At 41.8% G+C, this 21,992-nt stretch overlaps 1 protein-coding gene across 4 annotated transcripts in view; it reads left to right on the top strand.

Moving 5' to 3' along the window:
• Positions 1-21,992, top strand: part of ABCA1 (ATP binding cassette subfamily A member 1) — a 149,433-nt gene that overhangs the window by 26,678 nt on the left and 100,763 nt on the right. For all 4 annotated transcript variants that reach the window (XM_040359419.1, XM_040359427.1, XM_040359436.1 and 1 more), the window contains exons 2-3: positions 9,327-9,477; positions 15,506-15,599. In XM_040359419.1, coding sequence (XP_040215353.1) covers positions 9,412-9,477; positions 15,506-15,599 — 160 coding nt within the window. In that variant the 5' untranslated portion in view covers positions 9,327-9,411. The remainder of the gene's footprint in view (positions 1-9,326; positions 9,478-15,505; positions 15,600-21,992) is intronic.

Genomic DNA, 21,992 nt, shown 5'->3' on the forward strand with positions numbered 1-21,992 from the left:
TGTGCCCTCGCTGAGTAGATTTGCCCTCTCTATTTGCCCTGATCACGGTCATAGGGACTGAAAGTAAAGTAAAATAAAACATGTTGGTTTTTCACTAGAATGGGATTAGAGGGGTCACTTGTTTCAGTCACAACTGTCTGAAAAGGGATTTACTTAAAGTGGTACTAAAGGCAGAAGGTTTTTTACCTGAATGCATTCTATTCTATGCATTCAGGTAAAAAAAACTTCTGCATGCAGTTAGCCCCCCTATACTTGCCTGAGCCCAATCTCGATCCAGTGATGTGCATGTGAGCAGAGGCTCTCTAGGCACTCTCCCTCCTCATTGGCTCAGACACAGCAGCGGGAGCCAATAGCTCCTACTGCTGTCAATCACAGCCAGTGATTGACATAAAACACTGTGTTTTATGGACACAGAGCCAGCTCAGGAGAGAGTGCACAAGTGCCTCCAAAGCAAGTAGCTTGGGGGGGGAGCCAGAAGCACAAGTGGGGTACCCCAGAAAAGAAGGTTAAGGACTGCGCTGTGCAAAACTATTGCCTAGACTGTGACAAATTTGTTATTTTATAGCAAATTTATTACAAGGAGGGCAAAACTAAAAAGTTGAGTTCCTAGCAGCCGTAATCTACTGTCAGGCCTCATACACATGTCTGAGAATCTCGTCAGGAAAAACCCGTCGTTTTCCCTGACGAGATTCTTAGCAAGAAACTCTTGCCGCTGGAGTGTACTGACTTTCATTTCAAAAGAACCGCGGTTCTCTTGAAAGGAAAGAACACGTGACGTCATCGCGTATGACGAGCACGCGCTCGTCACATTCGATGCCGTCGCCGCCATCTTGCTTCACCCTACCTATGCCGTGGAAGCTACCGCGCATGCGTCAAAGACATTTCGAGAATGCGCGGGTTTCCACGGCAACAGGTAAGTATACAGACTCTCGGGTTTCACGTTGGGAAACAGGCCGACAAGAATCTCGACGAGAAAAAAGAGCAGGTTCTCTTTTTTTACTCGTCGAGATTCTGGCCAGATTTCCAGACGAGAAACCTGAATGCCTCATACACACGAATGGGAATCTCGGCAAGAATCAGTTTTCTTGCTGGTTTTTGTCGAGAAACCCGGTCGTGTGTTCAGCGTGCCACTGAGAGGCTGAGCCAGCTGTTCCCACCCCCTCAACAGCCAAGCGCTCCAGAGAGTGCTGGAAAGGCAGAGCAGAGAACCAGTGAATGACAGTCACTAACTCTCTGAAGCCTAAGAACGGAGTAATCAGCAGTCTTTGATCACTCAGTTCTCAGTGTAGAGGCAGCGATCTGATGCTACAGCCATCTAGGTGAGTTTGAATGTTTGTTTTTTTAGGTCTTGCACTTCTCTTTTAAGCACCTTAATCTTTACAATACTTTTTGATCTATTGTAAAGGATCAATTTTATATGAGCATGACAATTTTATATAAAAAATGGCAGGTTGGCTTTTTTCGGTTAGTCATGAATACAATTTATGTGTTGAGGTTCCAAGACGCTGCTAGGCCAACTGGGAGCTTTCAATCCATCCAGTTCTTACATACATTTTATATATATATATATATATATATATATATATATATATATATATATATATATATATATATTCCATTCAGTCAATCTGGGTGCTCCCTTTTAAGCTTCCAACTGAATGTGCTCGAAATAGCTTCTCTGGGTGCCTCAAAAGGGACATCTGTGTGCACAACAATATATATATAAAAAAAAAAGCATGGTAACCCCCTCCAAATAGTTCTGGAATTTTTCCCCATTGTCTCAGAGCTGATTTAAAACTTAGGTTGTCAGGCTATTGGGTGAACATCGAAGTGAACACAAATGTTTTAATTACTTGCATACATAGATATTATAAAGAAACCAGTGTTTGTTCAGTCCTAACATGTCTACTGGACTGGCTGTTACTGTCTATATGCCTGTTGTAAAATATTGAGGGTTGCTTTGGGCCGAGCGGCCTGAACAAAGATCCCTGTGATCATTCTAACAAGTAGATGGCGGCCAAATACAAGACTTGGTTCACACATGCCATAAATCTACAAAATTGTTCTCTTCCAGAAGAAAGAACTGAAAATAAATAAATCATTAGTTAAAGCAGACAGACAGTGAAATACAAAGTTGATATACTTTATCTGCCAAAAGATTTGTAGTTCTGTCCAACCAGCCTTGAGGCCAAAGAGCATCTACCAGGGGTAGCAAATACTGAGAAAAATAACTCACAGCCGCTCCAGGTAAGGTTCCCGTCCACCGTAATCAAATTTATAAGATATGAAACAGCACTCAATTCCGTGATTACTTTAGTAACTTTTTTGGAGACAAGCTTCATGTATGCTTAAACACTAATGCGTTTCAGCCCAAACAGGGCCGTAATCTATGCCATGGATATGATTAAAGCAGAATAAAAGCAAACATTTTCTAAGAAACTCTGATCTAGGACTGGTCCCATCCTGAGAAACTCTAAGGCCCCGTACACACGACCAGTTTCCTCGGCAGAATTCAGCTTCCGACCGAGTTTCTGGCTGAATTCTGCCGAGAAACCCGGCCGTGTGTACACTTTCGGCCGAGGAAGCCGACGAGGAGCTCGGCGAGGAAATAGAGAACATGTTCTCTATTTCCTCGTTGTTCTATGGGAGCTCTCGTCCCGCCGAGCTCCTAGGCGGCTTCAGTGCTGAACTGGCCGAGGAACTCGATGTGTTTGGCACGTCGAGTTCCTCGGCCGTGTGTACGAGGCTTCATGCCTGCCATACACACATGTTCAACCACAAATACAAACAGTTCCGACAGTTTTGATTCTTTTCATTTTTGTGTAAGGCAGCCTTTACATGAGCCTTTTTTCTTTTTTCGTTCAACCAGTGGGTTCCATGAAAAAAAATTACCAATTCCCCTATCTACACACTCAATGTGGATGTGGGATTGACTCCCACTGAGCAATCAAAGTGAAACTAAAGTCTTGTTTTTTTAATTAACAATAACAAACATGTCATACTCACCCGCTCTGTGCTGTGGTTTTGCACAGAGCAGCCCAGATCCTTCTCGTCACGGGTCCCTCGCTGGCTTTCCTGGCCCCTTCCTCCTGAGTGCCCCACAGCAGGCAGCTTGCTATGGGGGCACCCAAGCCAAGCCACATCTCCTTGTGTCCATTCAGACATGGAGCCGCGGCCCAGCCCGTCCCCCTTTCTCTCCTCATTGGCTGACTGACTTTGATTCACAGTAGCGGGAGCCAATGGCGCCGCGCTGCTGAGGAGGGGAGTCCCGGGCAGCCGAGACACTCCTGCAACATCGCTGGATCTAGATGGATCTTAGGTAAATATGAGGGTGGCTGCTGCACACGGAAGGATAGAATGCATTAAGATAAAAAACCTTCTGCCTTTACAATCACTTTAAAGTGATTGTAAAGGCAGACGTTTTTTTATCTTAATGCAGCCCCTCTAATGCTTACCTGAGCCCATCTCTATCCAACGATGTAGCAGGAGAGACTCGGCTGCCCAGGACTCTCCTCCTCATTGGCTGAGACAGCAGCGGAGCGCCATTGGCTCCACCTGATGTCAATCAAAGTCAGTGAGCGGGGGTGGGGGCAGGGCCTAGCTGGGGCTCCGTATCTGAATGGACACACAGAGCTGCGGCTCAGCTCGGGTACCCCCATAGCAAACTGCTTGCTGTGGGAGCACTTGTCAGGGGGGAGGGGCCAGGAGAGACAAAGAGGGACCCCGAGAAGAGGAGGATCTGAGCTGCTCTATGCAAAATCACTACACAGAGCAGTTAAGTGTAACATGTTTTTTTATTTTTAGGCAAAAACTTTAGTATCACTTTAAGTCCTGATGGCAGAGAGAATTCCCCACCGTCATAATTCAGTGATCAGTAGTGCCTGCTAAAGCCAGTGGTGCTGACTATGTGAAATATTTTTCAACAGGCTGGTTGTACAGAAGTTGATTGGCACGATTGACTTCTGTACAACCAGCCTGCCCACTTATAAATTGAAATTTGGTTGGTCCCTGCTGTACCGGCCAAACTTCAACCTATGTATGCCCGACTTAAGATTGCTTGGCTGATTTTGCAATCATAAGAATGTTAAAGTGACTGAAATTGCCAGACGTTTCCAAAGTATATAAAGAGCATCAGTGGTAGACAGCACTGTGTCTCTCGGTGCCATACAGGATTCTGATGCAAAAACGTGTTCAGGTATTTCTGAAAACTATGTAAATTTAATTTTTTTTTGTTTCTTAATTAATCTATACAAAGATTTGGCTTTGTTATAAGTAGAAAGTTTGGACAGCCAGTAAGGCCTCGTACACACGACGTGTGTAAATGAAACGTTGAAACGTTGTTTTCCTCGACGATTTTCTCCTCAGGCTTGTCGAGAATCTTGTCAAGCTTTCTTTGCATACACACTGTCAAGACAAAATCTCATCGTTCTCAAAAGCGGTGACGTACAACACCTACGACGGCACTATAAATGGGAAGTTCAATTCCACTGGCACAACCCTTGGGGCTGCTTTTGCTAATCTCGTATTACCGCGTGTTAAGTAAAAGTTTGGTGAGAGACGATTCGCGCTTTTCAGTCTGTTACAGCGTGACGAATGTGCTATTTCCATTACGAACGCTACTTTTACCGAAGGTGCGCTCCCGTCTCATACTTTATTCTGAGCATGCGCGGGTTTCTAAGCATACACGCAAATGTGTTTCTAGTCGTAAACCAGCCCGACGAGAAACACAACGAGGAAATTGAGACTCCCGACGAGAAAAAAGAGAACATGCTCTCTTTTTTTCTCGTCAAGATCCACAACAGTTTTCTCGACGAAAAACTTACACACAAGCGTCAATTTTCTTGATGGATTTTGTCAAGGAAAACGGTTGTGTGTACGAGGCCTAAGAGTACCAACTCAGAAATTAAAGGTATAAATTACCTTAGCATGCTACAGAAATTTAACTAACACATAATTAGCAACAAATTAAAATCAATACGTAGTAATTAAAATAATTGCTGGTATGGATTAAATAGCTTCATCTGAAGCCTCGTACACACGTCCGAGGAATTTGACAGGCGAAACACATCGTTTTGCTCGTCGAGTTCCTTGTGAAGCCGCCGAGGATCTCGGCGAGCCAAATTTTCCCATTCCCGTCGAGGAAATTAAGACATGCTTTCTTTTTGGTCCGACGAGATCCTCGACGGTTTCCTCATTGAAAAGTGTACACACGACCGGTTTCCTCAGCAAAAAAAAAAAAACCCAGTAAGCTTCTTGCTGGTTTTTGCCGAGAAACTTGGTCGTGTGTACGAGGCCTTAGAATGATAAATTCTCCAAGCCAGGAACTAGGAATGGGATGCAAGAGATGAACAAATAAAGACCACAACAGTGGAATCCCCAAATGGAACAGAACAACATGGATTTCAAAATGTGTGTTTTAAGATCACATTTTTGTGTGCTCACTTGTGTTACATTTGAGCATACCTTCCATAGTATAGACAGCAGTGTTCCATATTACACAAGTGAGCTTGAACGTATAATTACATTAGTGGTCCCACCCTTCTAAATCAAGCAGGTGAGTATTATTTACTTTTTAATTGAGAAGTAGTATGTACAATAATGTCTCGTGAAAGCACTTGTAAATTCAATTGTTATAGAAATTAAAGTCTATAAGGGTTCCTTTTGAATGTTTAAGGATCAGAAAAAATGTGTATAATCAAACAATAGCTTGGTGCATGCTTACAGTCAGGTCAAAACTTTTTTATCTATTTTTTTTAAATTACAATTATAATGGCAATAAAACTATGAAGTATAATCAGAGGCTGCTTTGTGTAAAAACCACATCAAAATGATCAGTAGATACAGAAGTATACAGGCATATCCCACTTTTAAGAACACAATGGGGTTTATTTACCAAAGCTGGAAAGTGCAAAATCAGGCTCACTTCTGCATAGAAACCAATGAGCTTCCAGGTTTTATTACCAGGCTTAATTGAAAAAGCTGGGGTTAGAAGCTCATTGGTTTCTATGCAGAAGTGAGCCTGATTTTGCACTTTCCAGCTTTAGTAAATAAACCCCATTGTGTACACAAAAGTGGGGTATGCCTGTAGACCAAAGCAGGTCCTAATTGTACAAGGTACTTACTTACTATATACTTCCTTTATTTGATATAGAACTGTGAAGCCTTTTGTGGTTGTTCTGTATTCCGGAACATTTCCTGAATAGAAGATGTACATGTTGGGTAAAAGGGTGACTGTAAGAGTGCCATGATATCATATGTAGAGGTCGACCGATATGGGTTTTTCTCTGGCCGATGCCGATGCCGATATTTAGAAATCGGGGCAGCCGATGGCCGATATATGAGGCCGATTTTTGCGGCCGATATTTTGGGCCGATTTTTGGATTGGGATGCATTGTGGAGGAGGATGGATGGTGCTGGGCGTGGGTGGGAGATGCGTTGTGGAGGGGGAAAGATGGTGCTGGCTGTGCGTGGGGGATGCATTGTGGAGGGGGATGGATGGATGGTGCTGGGTGTGGGTGGGGGATGTGTTGTGGAGGGGGATAGATGGATGGTGCTGGCGGTGGATGTGTTGTGAAGGGGGATGGATGGATGCAGCTGGCCGTGGGTGGGGGATGCATTGTGAAGGGGGATGGATGGATGCAGCTGGCCGTGGGTGGGGGATGTATTGTGAAGGGGGATGGATGGATGCAGCTGGCCGTGGGTGGGGGATGCATTGTGAAGGGGGATGGATGGATGCAGCTGGCCGTGGGTGGGGGATGCATTGTGAAGGGGGATGGATGGATGGATGGATGGAGCTGGCCGTGGGTGGGGGATGTATTGTGAAGGGGGATGGATGGAGCTGGCCGTGGGTGGGGGATGTATTGTGAAGGGGGATGGATGGATGCAGCTGGCCGTGGGTGGGGGATGTATTGTGAAGGGGGATGGATGGATGAAGCTGGCCGTGGGTGGGGGATGCATTGTGAAGGGGGATGGATGGATGCAGCTGGCCGTGGGTGGGGGATGTATTGTGAAGGGGGATGGATGGATGGAGCTGGCCGTGGGTGGGGGATGCATTGTGAAGGGGGATGGATGGATGGAGCTGGCCGTGGGTGGGGGATGCATTGTGAAGGGGGATGGATGGATGGAGCTGGCCGTGGGTGGGAGATGCTTTGTAGAGGGGGGTGGATGGATGGAGCTGGCCGTGGGTGGGGATGGATATATATAAAATGAGTGTGTATACAGGAGAGGGGTGTGCTCTAACATGTACACACTGTTCCCTCCAGCACTGTCCATTGGATGACACCTGTGAGCTCCCACGTGAGTTGGAGTACTATGTACAATCACTAGAGAGCCGAGGCACCTATCAGAGATGATAGGAATACTGTACATTACCCCAGTCTCCAGCAGCACGAGAAATGAATCCTTCAGCCACGCTGCTGGTAGCCTGCGCGCCGGCCCCGCCCCCCCTTACCTCGGCGGGCTGTAGCAGAAAGCAAACTTGTCACAAGCCTGAGCAGCTGCAGTAGTTGCTTGTCTGCGCGAAGAGATCACAAAAGCTTCCTGCATGCTGGGACGGTGGCGGGATTACTGAACATGGGCTCTAGGCTACGGCTGGAGCCGTAGCCTAGAGCCCATGTTCAGTAATCCCGCCAACGTCCCAGCATGCAGGAAGCTTTTGTGATCTCTTTGCGCAGACAACTTGTACTGCAGCTGCTCAGGCTTGTGACAAGTTTGCTTTCTGCTACAGCCCGCCGAGGTAAGGGGGGCGGGGCCGGCGCGCAGGCTACCAGCAGCGTGGCTGAAGGATTCATTTCTCGTGCTGCTGTAGGTGGAGCGGGGTTTTAGCGCGGCAGCCGAAAATCGGCCGATTTTTTTACAATAATCGGCCGATGCCGATTTCTTAAAAACGGCCAAATATCGGCCGATATATCGGCCGACCGATATATCGGTCGACCTCTAATCATATGACCATGTTAGGATCAAGCAGGTCCTTAATGACAAACACGTAGAGGTTGATTTACTAAAACTGGTAAGTGAAAAATCTAGTGCAGCTGTGCATGGGAGCCAATCAGCTTCTAACTTCAACTTGTTCAATTAACCCCCCTGGCGGTATTCCCGAGTCTGACTCAGGGTTAAATTTCTGTGCTGTGATCGGTAACCCCGAGTCAGACTCAGGCTCGCCTCGCAGAATCCACAGGCTTGGTTTACTTACCTTGTCCCTGGATCCAGCAATGCCACCGCGCTGTGTGAGCGAGCGGGACCTCGCTCGATTCATACAGTGCCTCTGTCCCGCCTATCTCCGTTCCCTGCGACGTTACGACGCACGGGAGCGGAGAACGGCGCCAAATTCAAAAAGGTAAACAAACACCTTACATACAGTATACTGTAATCTTATAGATTACAGTACTGTATGTAAAAAATACACACCCCCTTTGTCCCTAGTGGTCTGCCCAGTGTTCTGCATGTACTTTTGTATAATAAAAACTGTTCTTTCTGCCTGCAAACTGGACATTGTCAATAGCAACCAAAAGTGTCCCTTTATGCCAAAAATGGTTTTAGAGCAGCTAGAAAACAGCGATAATAAATTATAATCACTTGCAGACTTGTGCGATAGCGATTTGTGGGGAAATTCGTCATAAAAAATAAAAGTAATGACAGCGACAATTCTGCAACTGAGCAAATTTCAGTGATTTTGAGTTGATTACATTATTGAATAATTTTTATTATAATTATATTATTATTTGTTATAATTATTTTTAATTATTTATTATATTATAATGTATAATTTTGTTTTTAAAAAAATGTCATACCCGGGATGCCTACTAGACTCTTGTTTGGTCAGATTTAAGTGAGTTATTCCTAAGAATTACAGGCCTACAGTATGAAACGCCAAATTTCCTTGCAAATAATGGTACCGCTTTCAGCACCTTTTTTCTGAAAGAATCATACCGCCAGGGAGGTTAAGCTTTGACAACCTGGACGCTGATTGGTTTCTATGCAGAGCTACACCAGATTTTGCACTCTCCAATTTTAGTAAATCAACACCATAATGTGAATCTTGCACCAATTCACTGGGACTGTCTAGAATGCTGTAATGGCTAAGTATAGAAGCCAGTTATGTCTCTATTGTTCACCCGAGAAAGACATTCATTGAAGTGAGAGATATTTTCATTGACTCGTGAATTGCTTCATAGTTTCAGGTCATTATCGGACACTTGAATATATTGCCCATATTAGCAGCTATCATTGTTATGTACCTGTCCTTCACAGTAAATAAGAGTGTGCAACAGGTTTTTTTTCCCTTCAACTCAGGAAGCTTATAGCCATTTCCCTTTTCTCTTTTTCAGTTAATGAGCAACCTAAAGCCTTTGGTACTGCAACAACTTCTGCCAGAGCCGCAGAGGTGAAGCAGTGTGCACTCTCAGGGGGAAGATGACTTACTGTACGCAACTAGGACTCCTTCTCTGGAAAAACTTTACCTACCGACGGAGGCAGACCGTAAGTTTATGACTTCTTCTACATGTCTGTAACATGTCCTTTCATTTTTGTTGAGAATTGGTTATGTTATTTTGCTTAATTATCTATTTGTCTCTTGTAATGTTTTTGGTATAACATTCATCATTTTATGTGCATTGGATTAACACACATTGACAACCGTGTTCACTTGCATTGCATGTTGGAAAGATCTCAGTTTTCACAAATTTGAATGGCAAACTCAATGCATCCAAATGCAGCATGCAGGGCTTTTTTAACATCGAATTTTGCTGGGAATGAGTAGTTTTTTAACATCGAATTTTGCTGGGAATGAGTGGTATAGAAAGTAATAGGGCAGACAAAACCTGTAGCAGTTGTGCATAACAACCAGCCAGCTTCTTTCTTCAGTTTGCTCTGTTAGGTCCCATTTACACTGGTGCGCTTTTCTAGGGCGACCAAAGCGCATGGCAACTATTCTTGAATAAATTCTATGTAACTGTTCACACTGCGGGTGCGCTACACTTTACAATGGGATTGGTTGTCATGCACAGCTGCGCCAGATCCAATTTTGATAAATTCCATTGAATTTTATATTTTGTATTGTATTTTCTTATTTGCTTGCATTTTGCCTGCACTGGAAAATGCAAATGATTGTAAGACAATGCATCTGGTGTAAACTCTTCTTCACAGATTTGATTCCTTTATATGTTGATTTCTACAGACATTGGGTGTTATTTACGAAAGGCAAATCCACTTTGCACTTATAATGCAAAGTGCACTTGAAATTGCACTGAACGTGCACTTGGAAGTGCAGTGGCTGTAAATCTGAGGAGTAGAACTTAAATGAGGGGAAGCTTCGCTGATTTTATCATCCAATCATGTGCAAGCTAAAATTCTTTTTTGTATTTTCCTTGCATGTCCCTCTTAGATCTACAGCGATTGCACTTCCAAGTCCACTTTCAGTGCAATTTCAAGTGCAATTTGCACTTGTAGTGCAAAGTGGCTTTGCCTTTCATAAATAACCCCCATTGTTATGCAAACTCAATTTTATAAGAGTAGAAACAAATTATGTTCCATTTCTTAACACAACACACACAGGCTTTCCTAATTTCTCTGTACAGTGTATTCTTGAGACTAGGTTTACACAACTGCAGATGTTGCTATTCACAGTTGTCAGTTACATAATAATAAAAATGTCTTTGTAAGTGTTTGCAGAGATATGGATAACATATGTTCACCCAGAGTCATGAATCAGAATTAGTAGACTTTTATTGCTTTGCTATCTGCTATTGACTTAACCCCAAAGCCAGCCAAATGTACTTTCAGCTTGTTGTAGAACTGCATGTCCCAGCATGCTTAACCTTGTTACTTTGCACCCGGTGTGTTACATGCTGTTTAACCATCTAAATTAAGTTCACTGCCACTGTTAAATCCTAAAATATGAATCCCAGTTGGTTGGATTGGTTGTCATCAGTTACTATACATACACCACTTTAAATAAGGCCACATATTTATCTGTGTGACTTTTCTGTGTATGTAGAAAAAAAATCACTCTTGTTGCTAATCTGGATTCATTTAGAATTTTTTTGTGATGACATCAGTATTACCAGATGATGCAAGGGTATGCAGTCAGTAAATTATTGATGAGTTTTTTTATAGATGTGGTAATTTGATATAACTTGCATTTTTAGGTAAGATGAATTATGTATAAATACAATAAAATGTCTTTGGATGCAGACACTCCTGTAAGACAGTACAATCAGGTCCTATTTTGAGACCTTTCTGCAACTGCAGCCCAGCAAAACAGTCTGACCCAGCCAGCAAATGGACAATAACAGAACAGGGGCTTAATATTCTCTCTCCTCCTGTAATGTAGCCGCCAGAGTTAGATGGACAGCACTGTATATAGAACCCTGATTGGTTTACAATGCTGCCCCTCGCTTTCACAGCTATACAGGCATATTAGGTCAGAAATAGATATCTTTGCTATCTGTATTTTAAAATACATTTGATTATTTTAATTAGCTCATATCAAGATTCATTGATGATTGTTTGGAACCCAGCTAATACAGTAGACAATGTATGCAGGGTATTGGATTTTAAATTAGTGAAAAAATGTGTTTTTATGTGTAGTTTTTTGTTTTCAGCTTTGACACAGCTTGCCATCTGTTTCAGAGGTGCACCTACATAGTTGCATCATTTTGCAGACAACTTTATCTTTTTGGCCTGAATATGATATCTGCTGAGTGGGCAGTTGAACAAGCAAAATGTTTCCGAGCCTTGGCTCATTATCATTGTTGACCATATGACATGAACACACTGGGTCAGGGGTCATCTCCGGAAAAGCACCCAGCTTGCTGACTAAAGGAAAGAGAGAGCATCTAATATTCTTTGTGATCCTTAAGGAAATATAATCAACCTGTTTTAGAAAATGACCAACACTTTGCATTTATGTCAAGTTTTTGCGCTCATACTAATGTTTTACACCGATTTATGGCACCTCAGTCAATCTTGTATACATTTTTATTCCTAAAGAAATTAAAAAGTTCAAAGTTCATATTGAACCATTTATATATATATATATATATATATATATATATATATATATGTATATGTATGTATGTATGTATGTATGTATGTATAGCTACAGTATATAGTTAAAGGATTCTGTATTCCGTTGCATATGAGCTGCCCCGGGTAAACCTTTAAAACATTAGTGATCTTAGTCGATTCTTAAAGTACAACTCTACTTTTGAATGCTAGCTTAAGAGTTTGCTTTGGGAATTGAATCAGTCAAAAGAGCTTCTATAGCAATTCCTAATGCAGTGTATAAGTAAAAAATCAGAAATCAAAACTCTTAATCTTCATACAGATATGGTTTGGGGGGTATTGATCTTTTTACAGGTCCGATTCTTCCATCTGGCTTACTCTAAACCAGGGGTCCCCCAAACAATGGGCCTTCAGTTGTTCAGGAACTACAATTCCCATCATGCCCAGTCATGTTTGTGAATGTCAGGCCTCGTACACACGGCCGAGTTTCTCGGCAAAAACCAGCAATAAACTTGCTGGGAGATATTTTTTTGCCGAGGAAACTGGTCGTGTGTACATTTTTCAGCGAGGAAACTGTCGAGAAACTCGACGAGCCAAAAAGAGAGCATGTTCTCTATTTCCTTGACGGGAATGGAGAAAATTGGCTTGTCGAGTTCCTCGACAGCCTAACAAGGAACTCGACGAGGAAAACGATGTGTTTCGCCCGTCGAGTTCCTCGGTCGTGTGTACGAGGCTTCAGAGTTTTACAATGCCTCATGGGGCATGTAGTTCCACAACAGCTGGAGGACCATAGTTTGGAGATCCTTGTCTAACAAGTATATAGTCATTTAGCAAACTCAGAGCTTCATGTTCCTCAGAAGGAGCAGAAAGTTGACCATGGTGGGAAAAGCTAAAGATTCAATTTTAAAGGAAGTCTTTGCAGCATCTTACACTTACCTTTTGTTGCCCGCTGCTGTATTTATTACTGGGGATGAACATGTTCTATATAGGCTAGTTGTAGCTTATACACCAATGAAGACTCTATCCATACTGCCAAGTAACAGCACTGACATTTGAGTGGTCAACTGCCAAACAGTATCGCTGTCATGTGGGAGCAAGGTAAAGATCAATTGATTTATACATACTATATACCTGGAAAGTACCAAGTAATTAGCAACAAACCAGATTCCATTTTTCTGTACCTAGAATGATAAAAGATACATTTTGATTACTGTACCTAGAGTGATAAAACATATGTATTGATTAATTACTATGGGTGTACTCTCTGCCTTATGAGGCAAACCCAGTCCACTCTATTTATCTGTTCTCAGTCACTATTAATACTTGTAGATTAATACTGATTATTTTAGCAGATCCTAAATTGAAATTCAAAAGCATAAACAGCATACATGCCATCATTTGTAGGCCACTGAAGGGAAATCAATAAGTAAAGCTCCTGACTCAGATAAAAGCTTTTCTTGCCTCATATCATGACACATTGTTAAATACAATGGGCTGTCTCTTAATACATTTGAGAAAATATTGGCTGGCTAGACATAAATTATAGAAAGATTTGACAGTAGAAGACCTTATTTTAGACTAACTCATTTGAAATTACCATAACATAATACGGTGGGGTGTGAAAACTTGATTGGTATTTCTTAAATAGGATTGCTATATTTTTGTACTCATTGGTAGTGTCAGGATGGTGCAATATTTGCTGTAGGGCTCAAGAAAATAACCTGATGGGGTTTTAACCATTCTTTACTGTATCCATATTTCAACAAAAAGTGTTGGCTTTAGATACACGATAATTGGCTATATTTGGCCTAGTTTCAGAAAGTTTGGTAAGTGCTACATACCAGGGAGCCTGCCTGCCCTTTGAAAACAGCAGGTTTGTGTTTTCTCTTGAATTGTATAAACAGAGAATTAGAAACTTGGACATTGGGTTTTGGCCAATATGTGGAGGACAACCTTTTGAGTGACCAGCAGGCAAAGGACTGAACTAAAGAAATGGTTTATTGGTTTTTGGTTACCACCACAACTCCACAAAGTGCATTCTTTTAAACACTAGCCACCAGAAACCTGGGTTTCTCAGTAGTGCCTATCGAGAGGCTTGCATTTCACTAGTGAGGTTAACAAGGTTCATACAATGACATGACTTCAGGCAAGGTTGCAATTTATCATGTCTGGTCTTGACAATCAGCTTAGCACAATACAGCTAGATCTTTTAAACGCTTTATATGTATGGTACTAATATAGCTACTCAACACAAAGTGGTATAGGCAGCCTAACAAATAAATATTTTAGATACATTTTAACTGCATTGTTTAGTGGTAACCATTGAGGAAATAAATATGAAAGTTTCTATTAATCCCTTGCTTTTTAAGATTGAGACCCTAGGTTTGTCACCCTGAACATGGCTATACTACTGTACTTTGAGTTACTGACCTGGAACAACCTAAATATGAGTTTAGGCTTTTCCGTATTCTCAGGTCTCGTACACATGACCGAGTTTCTCGGCAAAAACCAGCAAGAAACTTGCTGGGAGATATTTTTTTTGCCGAGGAAACCGGTCGTGTGTACATTTTCGTCGAGGAAACTGTCGAGAAACTCGACGAGCCAAAAGGAGAGCATGTTCTCTATTTCCTTGACGGGAATGGAGAAAATTGGCTTGTCGAGTTCCTCGACAGCCTAACAAGGAACTCGACGAGGAAAACGATGTGTTTCGCCCGTCGAATTCCTCGGTCGTGTGTACGAGGCTCTTTCCCTTTTCCAGGTCACTGTTGCACTTGGAAGGAATACCATCATCAGGATAACAGTCAGCAATGGCAGCTCCCTATATTTCTATCTTAATAGGTTCACTTTAAAAGGGGAATATTTAACATTTTATAAAGTCACGTATACTGTAGAAACAATATCTAGGATACTTATAGGCATAAAAGACTAAAACAACTGAATTTTATTTGTATTCAAAGAAAACAGGGAGTTAAACAATCTTTTGAGGTTACTTTATTTGGAATTTAAGGTGATGATGAATAAAATGAGACTTGAGATTTATTAAAATAATTTATAAGCCCACATAGCCTCTAGCAGCTCTTCCTGAATGTGAATAAAACTTTTTCTACTGAGAAGGCCTGTGGAAGGCATACTTGATGGGTCTAACTTAGTTTCCAGGAGACGTGGGCCACTCAAAGGCACATCAGTGAAAAGGCCTAAGATGAAATTGGCAGTAGCCCTGCATATGGAGAGAGCTTTTATTTTTCCTGAAAAGACCCCCTAGAGAGATTGGACTGGTTCAGTTAACCTTCTTACAGGGAACAAGATGCAGTTCTTGGAATTGAATTGAAGTGGGGCCCCCTCTGTGTTAAATGATTTGTGCAATTCCTTCACAAAATCCTTTTGATTAACCTCTTCCTGACCAATTTTATTTTCTGTTCTTCTTGACAAAATCCTTATTATCTATAATAGATAACATAATAAGTATGATAAATTCATATACTTTTTTTTTTTTTTTTTACAGCTGCAGCTGCTTGTTGAGGTAGCTTGGCCTCTCTTCATCTTCTTCATTCTGATCTCTGTGCGACTTTCCTATCCACCCTATGAACAACATGAATGTAAGTATTAAAGTGTAAACCAATTCCAGTATTGTCATGTGTTCAAAAATGAAAGTTATAAAGCATATTATAAATGGCGATAAACTTGTGATATTGATAACTGTAAACAGGGCCCCTGTTAGAAATCACAGGGCCCCGTATAGCCTACCCGACAGGTAGTGTAAAAAATACACTAAAATTTTCTTGTGAAAAAAAAAAAATACACTAAAATCATTAACAGAGGACACAAATACAAAATCAAAATCTGCTAAATCAAAAAGATAAAACTGTATTGAGTTCAGAAATAAAGCTCTGTATATGAATGGGATCTTGGGGCTGATTCACATGGATGCTGTTACGCTAAAAGGATGCAGCAGCTGTACAAACACAGTCACAGGTCTTAATTTGACAGGAGTGTGGGTGCACGTCTACGGCCCCAAATACAGACAGAGTGCATTTGGGGCTAGGAGAAGGAAGGGGAACCTGGACAGTGATGGAGATGCCATTTACTGGAACCAATCCCGTGTGGTTCCCCCCCTGCAGGAGCCCTAAGCTGGCAGGAGGGAGATGAGGGGTAACTTGCTTTTAGCTGCTGCAAGGGGGGAACTACAGGGGATCAGTTCCAGTAAATGCCGCCCCCACCACCCTTTCTATCCAGGCTAACCTTCCTTTTGCTTGTCAGCTGCCCAGGCCCCCCTGTTGAACTGATGAGGCCCAGGCCCTTACAAGGTACCCTCTTTTCGGCAACCTCGGCTATAAATACATATCTGCTCTATATTTCCTTGTCATGTATCTGTCAGTCAATAAATGTCGATTTTTATTTTACATGTTTAGATATTTAAATATGTAGGTTTATATTTTGCAATTTGATTGTACAATCTTCTTTAGACCTGCCAACAATTATGTAGTATGAGGCCCCGTACACACGACCGAGTTTCTCGGCAGAATTCAGCCAAAAACTCGATGGCAGACGTATTCTGCCGAGAAAACCGGTCGTGTGTACACTTTTCGCCGAGGAAACCGACGAGGATCTCATCGGGCCAAAAAGAGAACATGTTCTCTATTTCCTCGTTAGTCAATGGGAAAAGTTGGCTCTGCGAGATCCTCGACTGCTTCACTAGGAACTCGACGAGCAAAACTATGTGTTTTGCCCGTCGAGTTTCTCAGACGTGTGTACGGGGCCTCAGAGTCTGTGTAATGGATACAGATGAATTGGACTGTTTAAGTGGGGCTTCTACCATATAATTTTGACAGATCTAAAGGACATTTTCTAAAGATTGTATAACATCGCAATGTGTGTAGCCAGCTTAACATTAATAAATATTGTTTTCCATATTTACTGTATCTATATATGAAGTGACAGTGCCTTTTTTATTGGAATTCTGATACATAAGAAAAAAAGAGGGACAGCTGAAAAGGAAATTAGAAAAGAGAAATTTGGTTCTAAAACAGGGACAGTCCCGATTTGGGAGCCACAGGTGAAGCTATGTTCACTTTAATCAACCAATCAGCGTACAAAAGAAATGTTTTAAACAGCAGGATTTTTGCTTCCAAATGATTGGACAATTGAAGTTAACGCAACTTCAGTCTGCTAAGGGAACCTTCTCTTAGCAGAGTTGCAAAAAAAACATCAACAAGGAAAACCTATGTGTGTTACCAACACCCCTATATATAATAGGAAAGAGAGGAATCCCCCAGGGTGGGGCTTTAGCGGTAACAGCTCATTGATTCAAAAAGCATAACTTTAGCAATAAAAGTTTATTTATACAATAAATACAAAAATATAAATATTAAAAACAGAGTTCATAGGTAGGTGTCTGACTAGTCCACAGGGGTTCACAGGGGCCTGAATGAACTCCTGTGGACTAGTCAGACACCTACCTATGAACTCTGTTTTTAATATTTATATTTTTGTATTTATTGTATAAATAAACTTTTATTGCTAAATTTACGCTTTTTGAATCAATGAGCTGTTACCGCTAAAGCCCCACCCTGGGGGATTCCTCTCTTTCTCTTAGCAAGGTAAATGCCATTTCTCCTTTAGTAAATCAATTCCAATGCTCTTGAGTTTTAAGAAAATGTAGGTGAATCATTTATAAAGCAGTGGTAAAGCTATGTGCTTCATGGTCATTTAAAGCGGAAGTAGACCCATCCATAAAACAGTTTCTCCCATAGGGGGGTTTACTTACACTTTAACTTGTCAGAGCATATGACCTACTTTGTAATCATTGTGCTTTTTCTGGGGTTTCACATAACAAAGCAGATAGCTTTGTTTACTGTTCATTATAATAAAGCCAGCCATTATATTTTTATATATTTTTTTTTTCTGCCAGTTTGATTCCAGTGTATAAAAAAAAAACTTTTTTTTGATGGCAGAACATCCCATGCTACCACTGTTCAGGCAGGAAAATGAACAACTGACGCTTATTTTTAGTAACACGTTGTAAATGTAACTCGTTTGAGGACACGTCAAAACATGCTTTTGCAGGTGCTCTGGGCTTTTCATGGAAGCAGCTGAAAGTGTTTCATATATTAAAGGCACATTTTGTAAAATTGTAGTACAGTAGCTGTGATTTACAGAAGAAGTTACATGTGTTTTTATATTATTATTCTTTGATCTCTGTCGCTGGTCCTTCAAACTGGTCTAAAAATGTTCTTTCAGCTGTTTTCTACAGTGCATAGGCGAGATTTGCAATTCTTGTTGACTCTGGCTAAGGACAAAGATTTCATGGTACTAAACCTTGACAGACTACCAAAAATGTTCAGCTTTCGATCTTTGTAACACCATGACCCAGTGCAAAAAGCTATTATGTTACAATCACCTGCAGTGTGCCACGTTCAAGGCTTAAATTGAATGTTATTTATTGAACAGTTATTTTAGACTGTCCCTCCTTTAAAAAGTGTTAACATTACTGAAACATTTTCTACTGTAGATGATTTATTTTTAAATAGAAAATGTGAGCTTAGAATAACTTTTATATTATGTAATTTATCTCAGCAGTAATGTTTGAGGGTTTTTAGTTTAGAGGCTACTGGTTTGGGTGCAGAAAATCTAGATTCTGAACAAACCGATTCATGCACATGTCCTTTGATTTGGATAAAAAAAATTTCAACGCAAAGTTAGAGCCGGTTCACACTGGGGCGACTTGCGATCCGACTTCATGTCGCCTCAAGTCGTCCCAAGTCGCGCTGTAGAGAAAAACAATGGAAGTGAATGGGAGTGGTGTTAATACACGCGACTCAAGGCGATCCGACTTCAGAAAAGGTTCCTGTACTACTTCAATCCGACTTGTAGGCGATTTGTACCAATTGATTTCAATGGAAGTCGCCTCAGAAGTCGGATCACTGTCTTAACTGAAGCGACTTTCCAGGAAGATAACATACATTTCTCAGGCAAACCTCTCCTGCCCCCCTCCCTCCCCCTCCCTCTCCCAGAGCTGATTGTTGTTTTATTGGCCACTGGAAAGTCTCCTGTCCTGGAGACGACTTCAAGTTGTGTTGTAAATTGCCCCAGATCGCCCTGTGGTTCATGTTTAAGTCGTGTCGGAGTCGCCTCTGAAAGTCGCGCTGGAAGTCGTGTCGCCCTAGTGTGAACCGACTCTTAGACTGGTGACATTCGTAGTTCCTAATGAAGCAATTAATGTCCCTGGTTCTACTCACTAGAGTAGCAGATGTGTGTGTGTGTAAGACCCCTTTCTCACAGAACAGATCCCTGCTGAGCAGGTGGATGGTTGGTCCCACAGACACAGCTCGCTCTCCTCTATGGGCGGTCAGATGTAAACAGACCGCCTGTCCGTTTACACCCGACTGCCATTCAATCTGCTAGACAGAGGGGAACAGATCCCCATCCGTCTGTTTTTAGTAGATTGGACAGACACATGTCCTTCTACACCCACAGCCTCATTGAGGAGAATAGAGGTGGGTCCGCCTGAAAAACAGACAGGCGAACCGGATCGGACAGTTAGTGTGAAAGGGGCCTAATGCAAGAATTTTTACTATTATTGAAATTGGCATAATTGGGCATAAAGTAACAACATCAATGCTGACAAAGAATTTGTCCTAACCTATTTTGTATATATTCAGTCAAAAGACTCAATAAGACAAGGTCTATGCAATTTAGCATAACCAGAAGGAATGTATTGCATAGACAATTGGCAAGTTATAAAATTACTGAAGACAAATTAAATGAAATACCTAGTCACAGACTATTCCTGGTAAATAAGTGCAAATAATATAGAAAGGCCCTCATAATTTTATATATTAGATTGAGAAACTATGAAAACCTAAACAAAAAGTGTCATTGTGCCACCCCAAGATCAAGTAGGAGCTGTGCCTAAGGCCCCTTTCCCACTGAGGCGGGGGGCGCGGTGGCGGTATAGCACCGCTAAAAATAGCGGCGCTATAGCGTCGGAATTGCCGTGGGATTTGCCCGCTAGCGGTGCGGTATTAACCCCCGCTAGTGGCCGATATAGGGTTAATACTGCCCGCAATGCGCCTCTGCAGAGGCGCATTGCGGGCGGTATTACCGCGGTTTCCCATTGTTTTAAATGGGAAGGAGCGGTATACATACTGCTCCTCTCACCGTTTCAAAGATGCTGCTTGCAGGAGATTTTTTTCTCTCCTGCCAGCGCATCGCCTCAGTGTGAAAGCCCTTGGGCTTTCACATTGAGAAGGCTGGGCAGGAGTTTTTCAGGCGGTATAGCAGCGCTATTTTTAGCGATGTACCGCCTGAAAAACTCCTCAGTGCGAAAGGGGCCTAATGGACAGCAAGTAGAAGATTGCACCTGCCTCATAACCTACATTCGTCTGTTATTTTTTCAGGCTTCTCTGTGGTCATAGATCAGTTTCTTATATGGAAGTGTTTTATTAATCTTCACCTTTTCATTGTGTAAAATGGGCTCCCCAGCTTGGTTCCATTGTTTAGCTATCAGCTTTTTAGCTGTAAGCAATAACTCTTGCAAAAAGGTGCACAAATAAATGTTTATTTCTTAAAAGTTTAATTACCCTTTTAAAAAAAAAGTGAACTAACACCCTGCAAACTTCGAACCCACCCTTCCTGGTCTATGCATCCCGGTGTATGGTCCTGGGGTCTGAAAACCATGCTATTCTTCTTTCCCTAAGGACACAAAGGGAGGGCTAAGAGCAGTTGACTAACTGGTCACTGCAGTCATGTGCAGCAGGGATCGGGGGAGAACATGGTCTTTAAGGGTGTAGGGTGTTATTTCCCATTTGCATTTTTTCTGACCTAACCTTGTTCCATGCAAAGTAAAATCATAATATGCTAGTATTCATCGCATACTTACACATTATGTGACACTTGCCTGCAAAAGAAGCCCGTGCTGTTCCCGCTGGAGGCCGCATCCATGTTTGCTCCTCTTCCTTCCGGGACCGCAAATTCTGGCTCCCACGCAGCCGCCAGTCATGGCACTTACTAGTGAAGAAACAGCAAGGAGGGGGTGTTTCTTCACAGCGCATGCGCCAGTGACATCATCGACGCAGTTTAAAGTAAATACCTCCTAAACAGTGCACGTTTAGGAGATATTTACTGTACCTATAGGTAAGCCTTATTATAGGTTATTATATAACCTCGTTAAGCTTTGTGGTTTAGTTAAGCTGAGTGGTTTCTATGCAGAGCTGCACCAAATTTTACACCCTCCACTTTTAGTAAATCAACCCCATGGGTGACTCGGAAACAAACATAGCTAAGGTGCTAGTTGTTTCATGGCTTACAAAAGTTATTATTTGCTTCCAGTACAACATTAGTGTATTTACATGTTGGCCTAGAGTTCCCACCATCTGTCAAACCTATATGATGGCAAAATGCAAGTAAAGTAGTAGTCTTTCAATTCTTGTTTGAGGTATCTTTGCCCATTCTTCCTTACAAAAGTCTTCCAGTTCTTTGAGATTTCTGGGCTGTCTGTCACGCACTGCTCTTTTAAGGTCTATCCATTGATTTTCAATTATGTTGAGGTCAGGAGATTGTGAAGGCCATGGCAAAACCTTCAGTTTATGCCTCTTGATGTAATCCCCCGTGGATTTTGAGGTGTGTTTAGGATCATTATGCATTTGTAGAAGCCATCTTCTCTTTAACTTCAGCTTTTTTCACAGATGGCATCAAGTTACCATCCAAAATTTAATTGACATCAACATGTTCTGTTGATTCAGAGAAAGGCTACAGACGTTCTTGACCCCATTCCTTCTGTAATCCAAAACGTCCCCATTACTCCCTAAAATCATTTTTACGGAGCAGGTCTTATGGACAAATGCTCACTCAATTTACTTTGTTCTGCATTTTATGTCATTCACTAGAACTGGAATCTAATCAGAAAAAAAAAAAACCTTCTGGTTTGCGTTCTTCATTGTAGCTTTTTGACATAAAAAACACTAAACACTCCTAAACGCACATCTATATGA

This window comes from Rana temporaria, chromosome 1 (assembly GCF_905171775.1).
Source record: "Rana temporaria chromosome 1, aRanTem1.1, whole genome shotgun sequence".
NCBI classification, from domain to species: domain Eukaryota; kingdom Metazoa; phylum Chordata; class Amphibia; order Anura; family Ranidae; genus Rana; species Rana temporaria.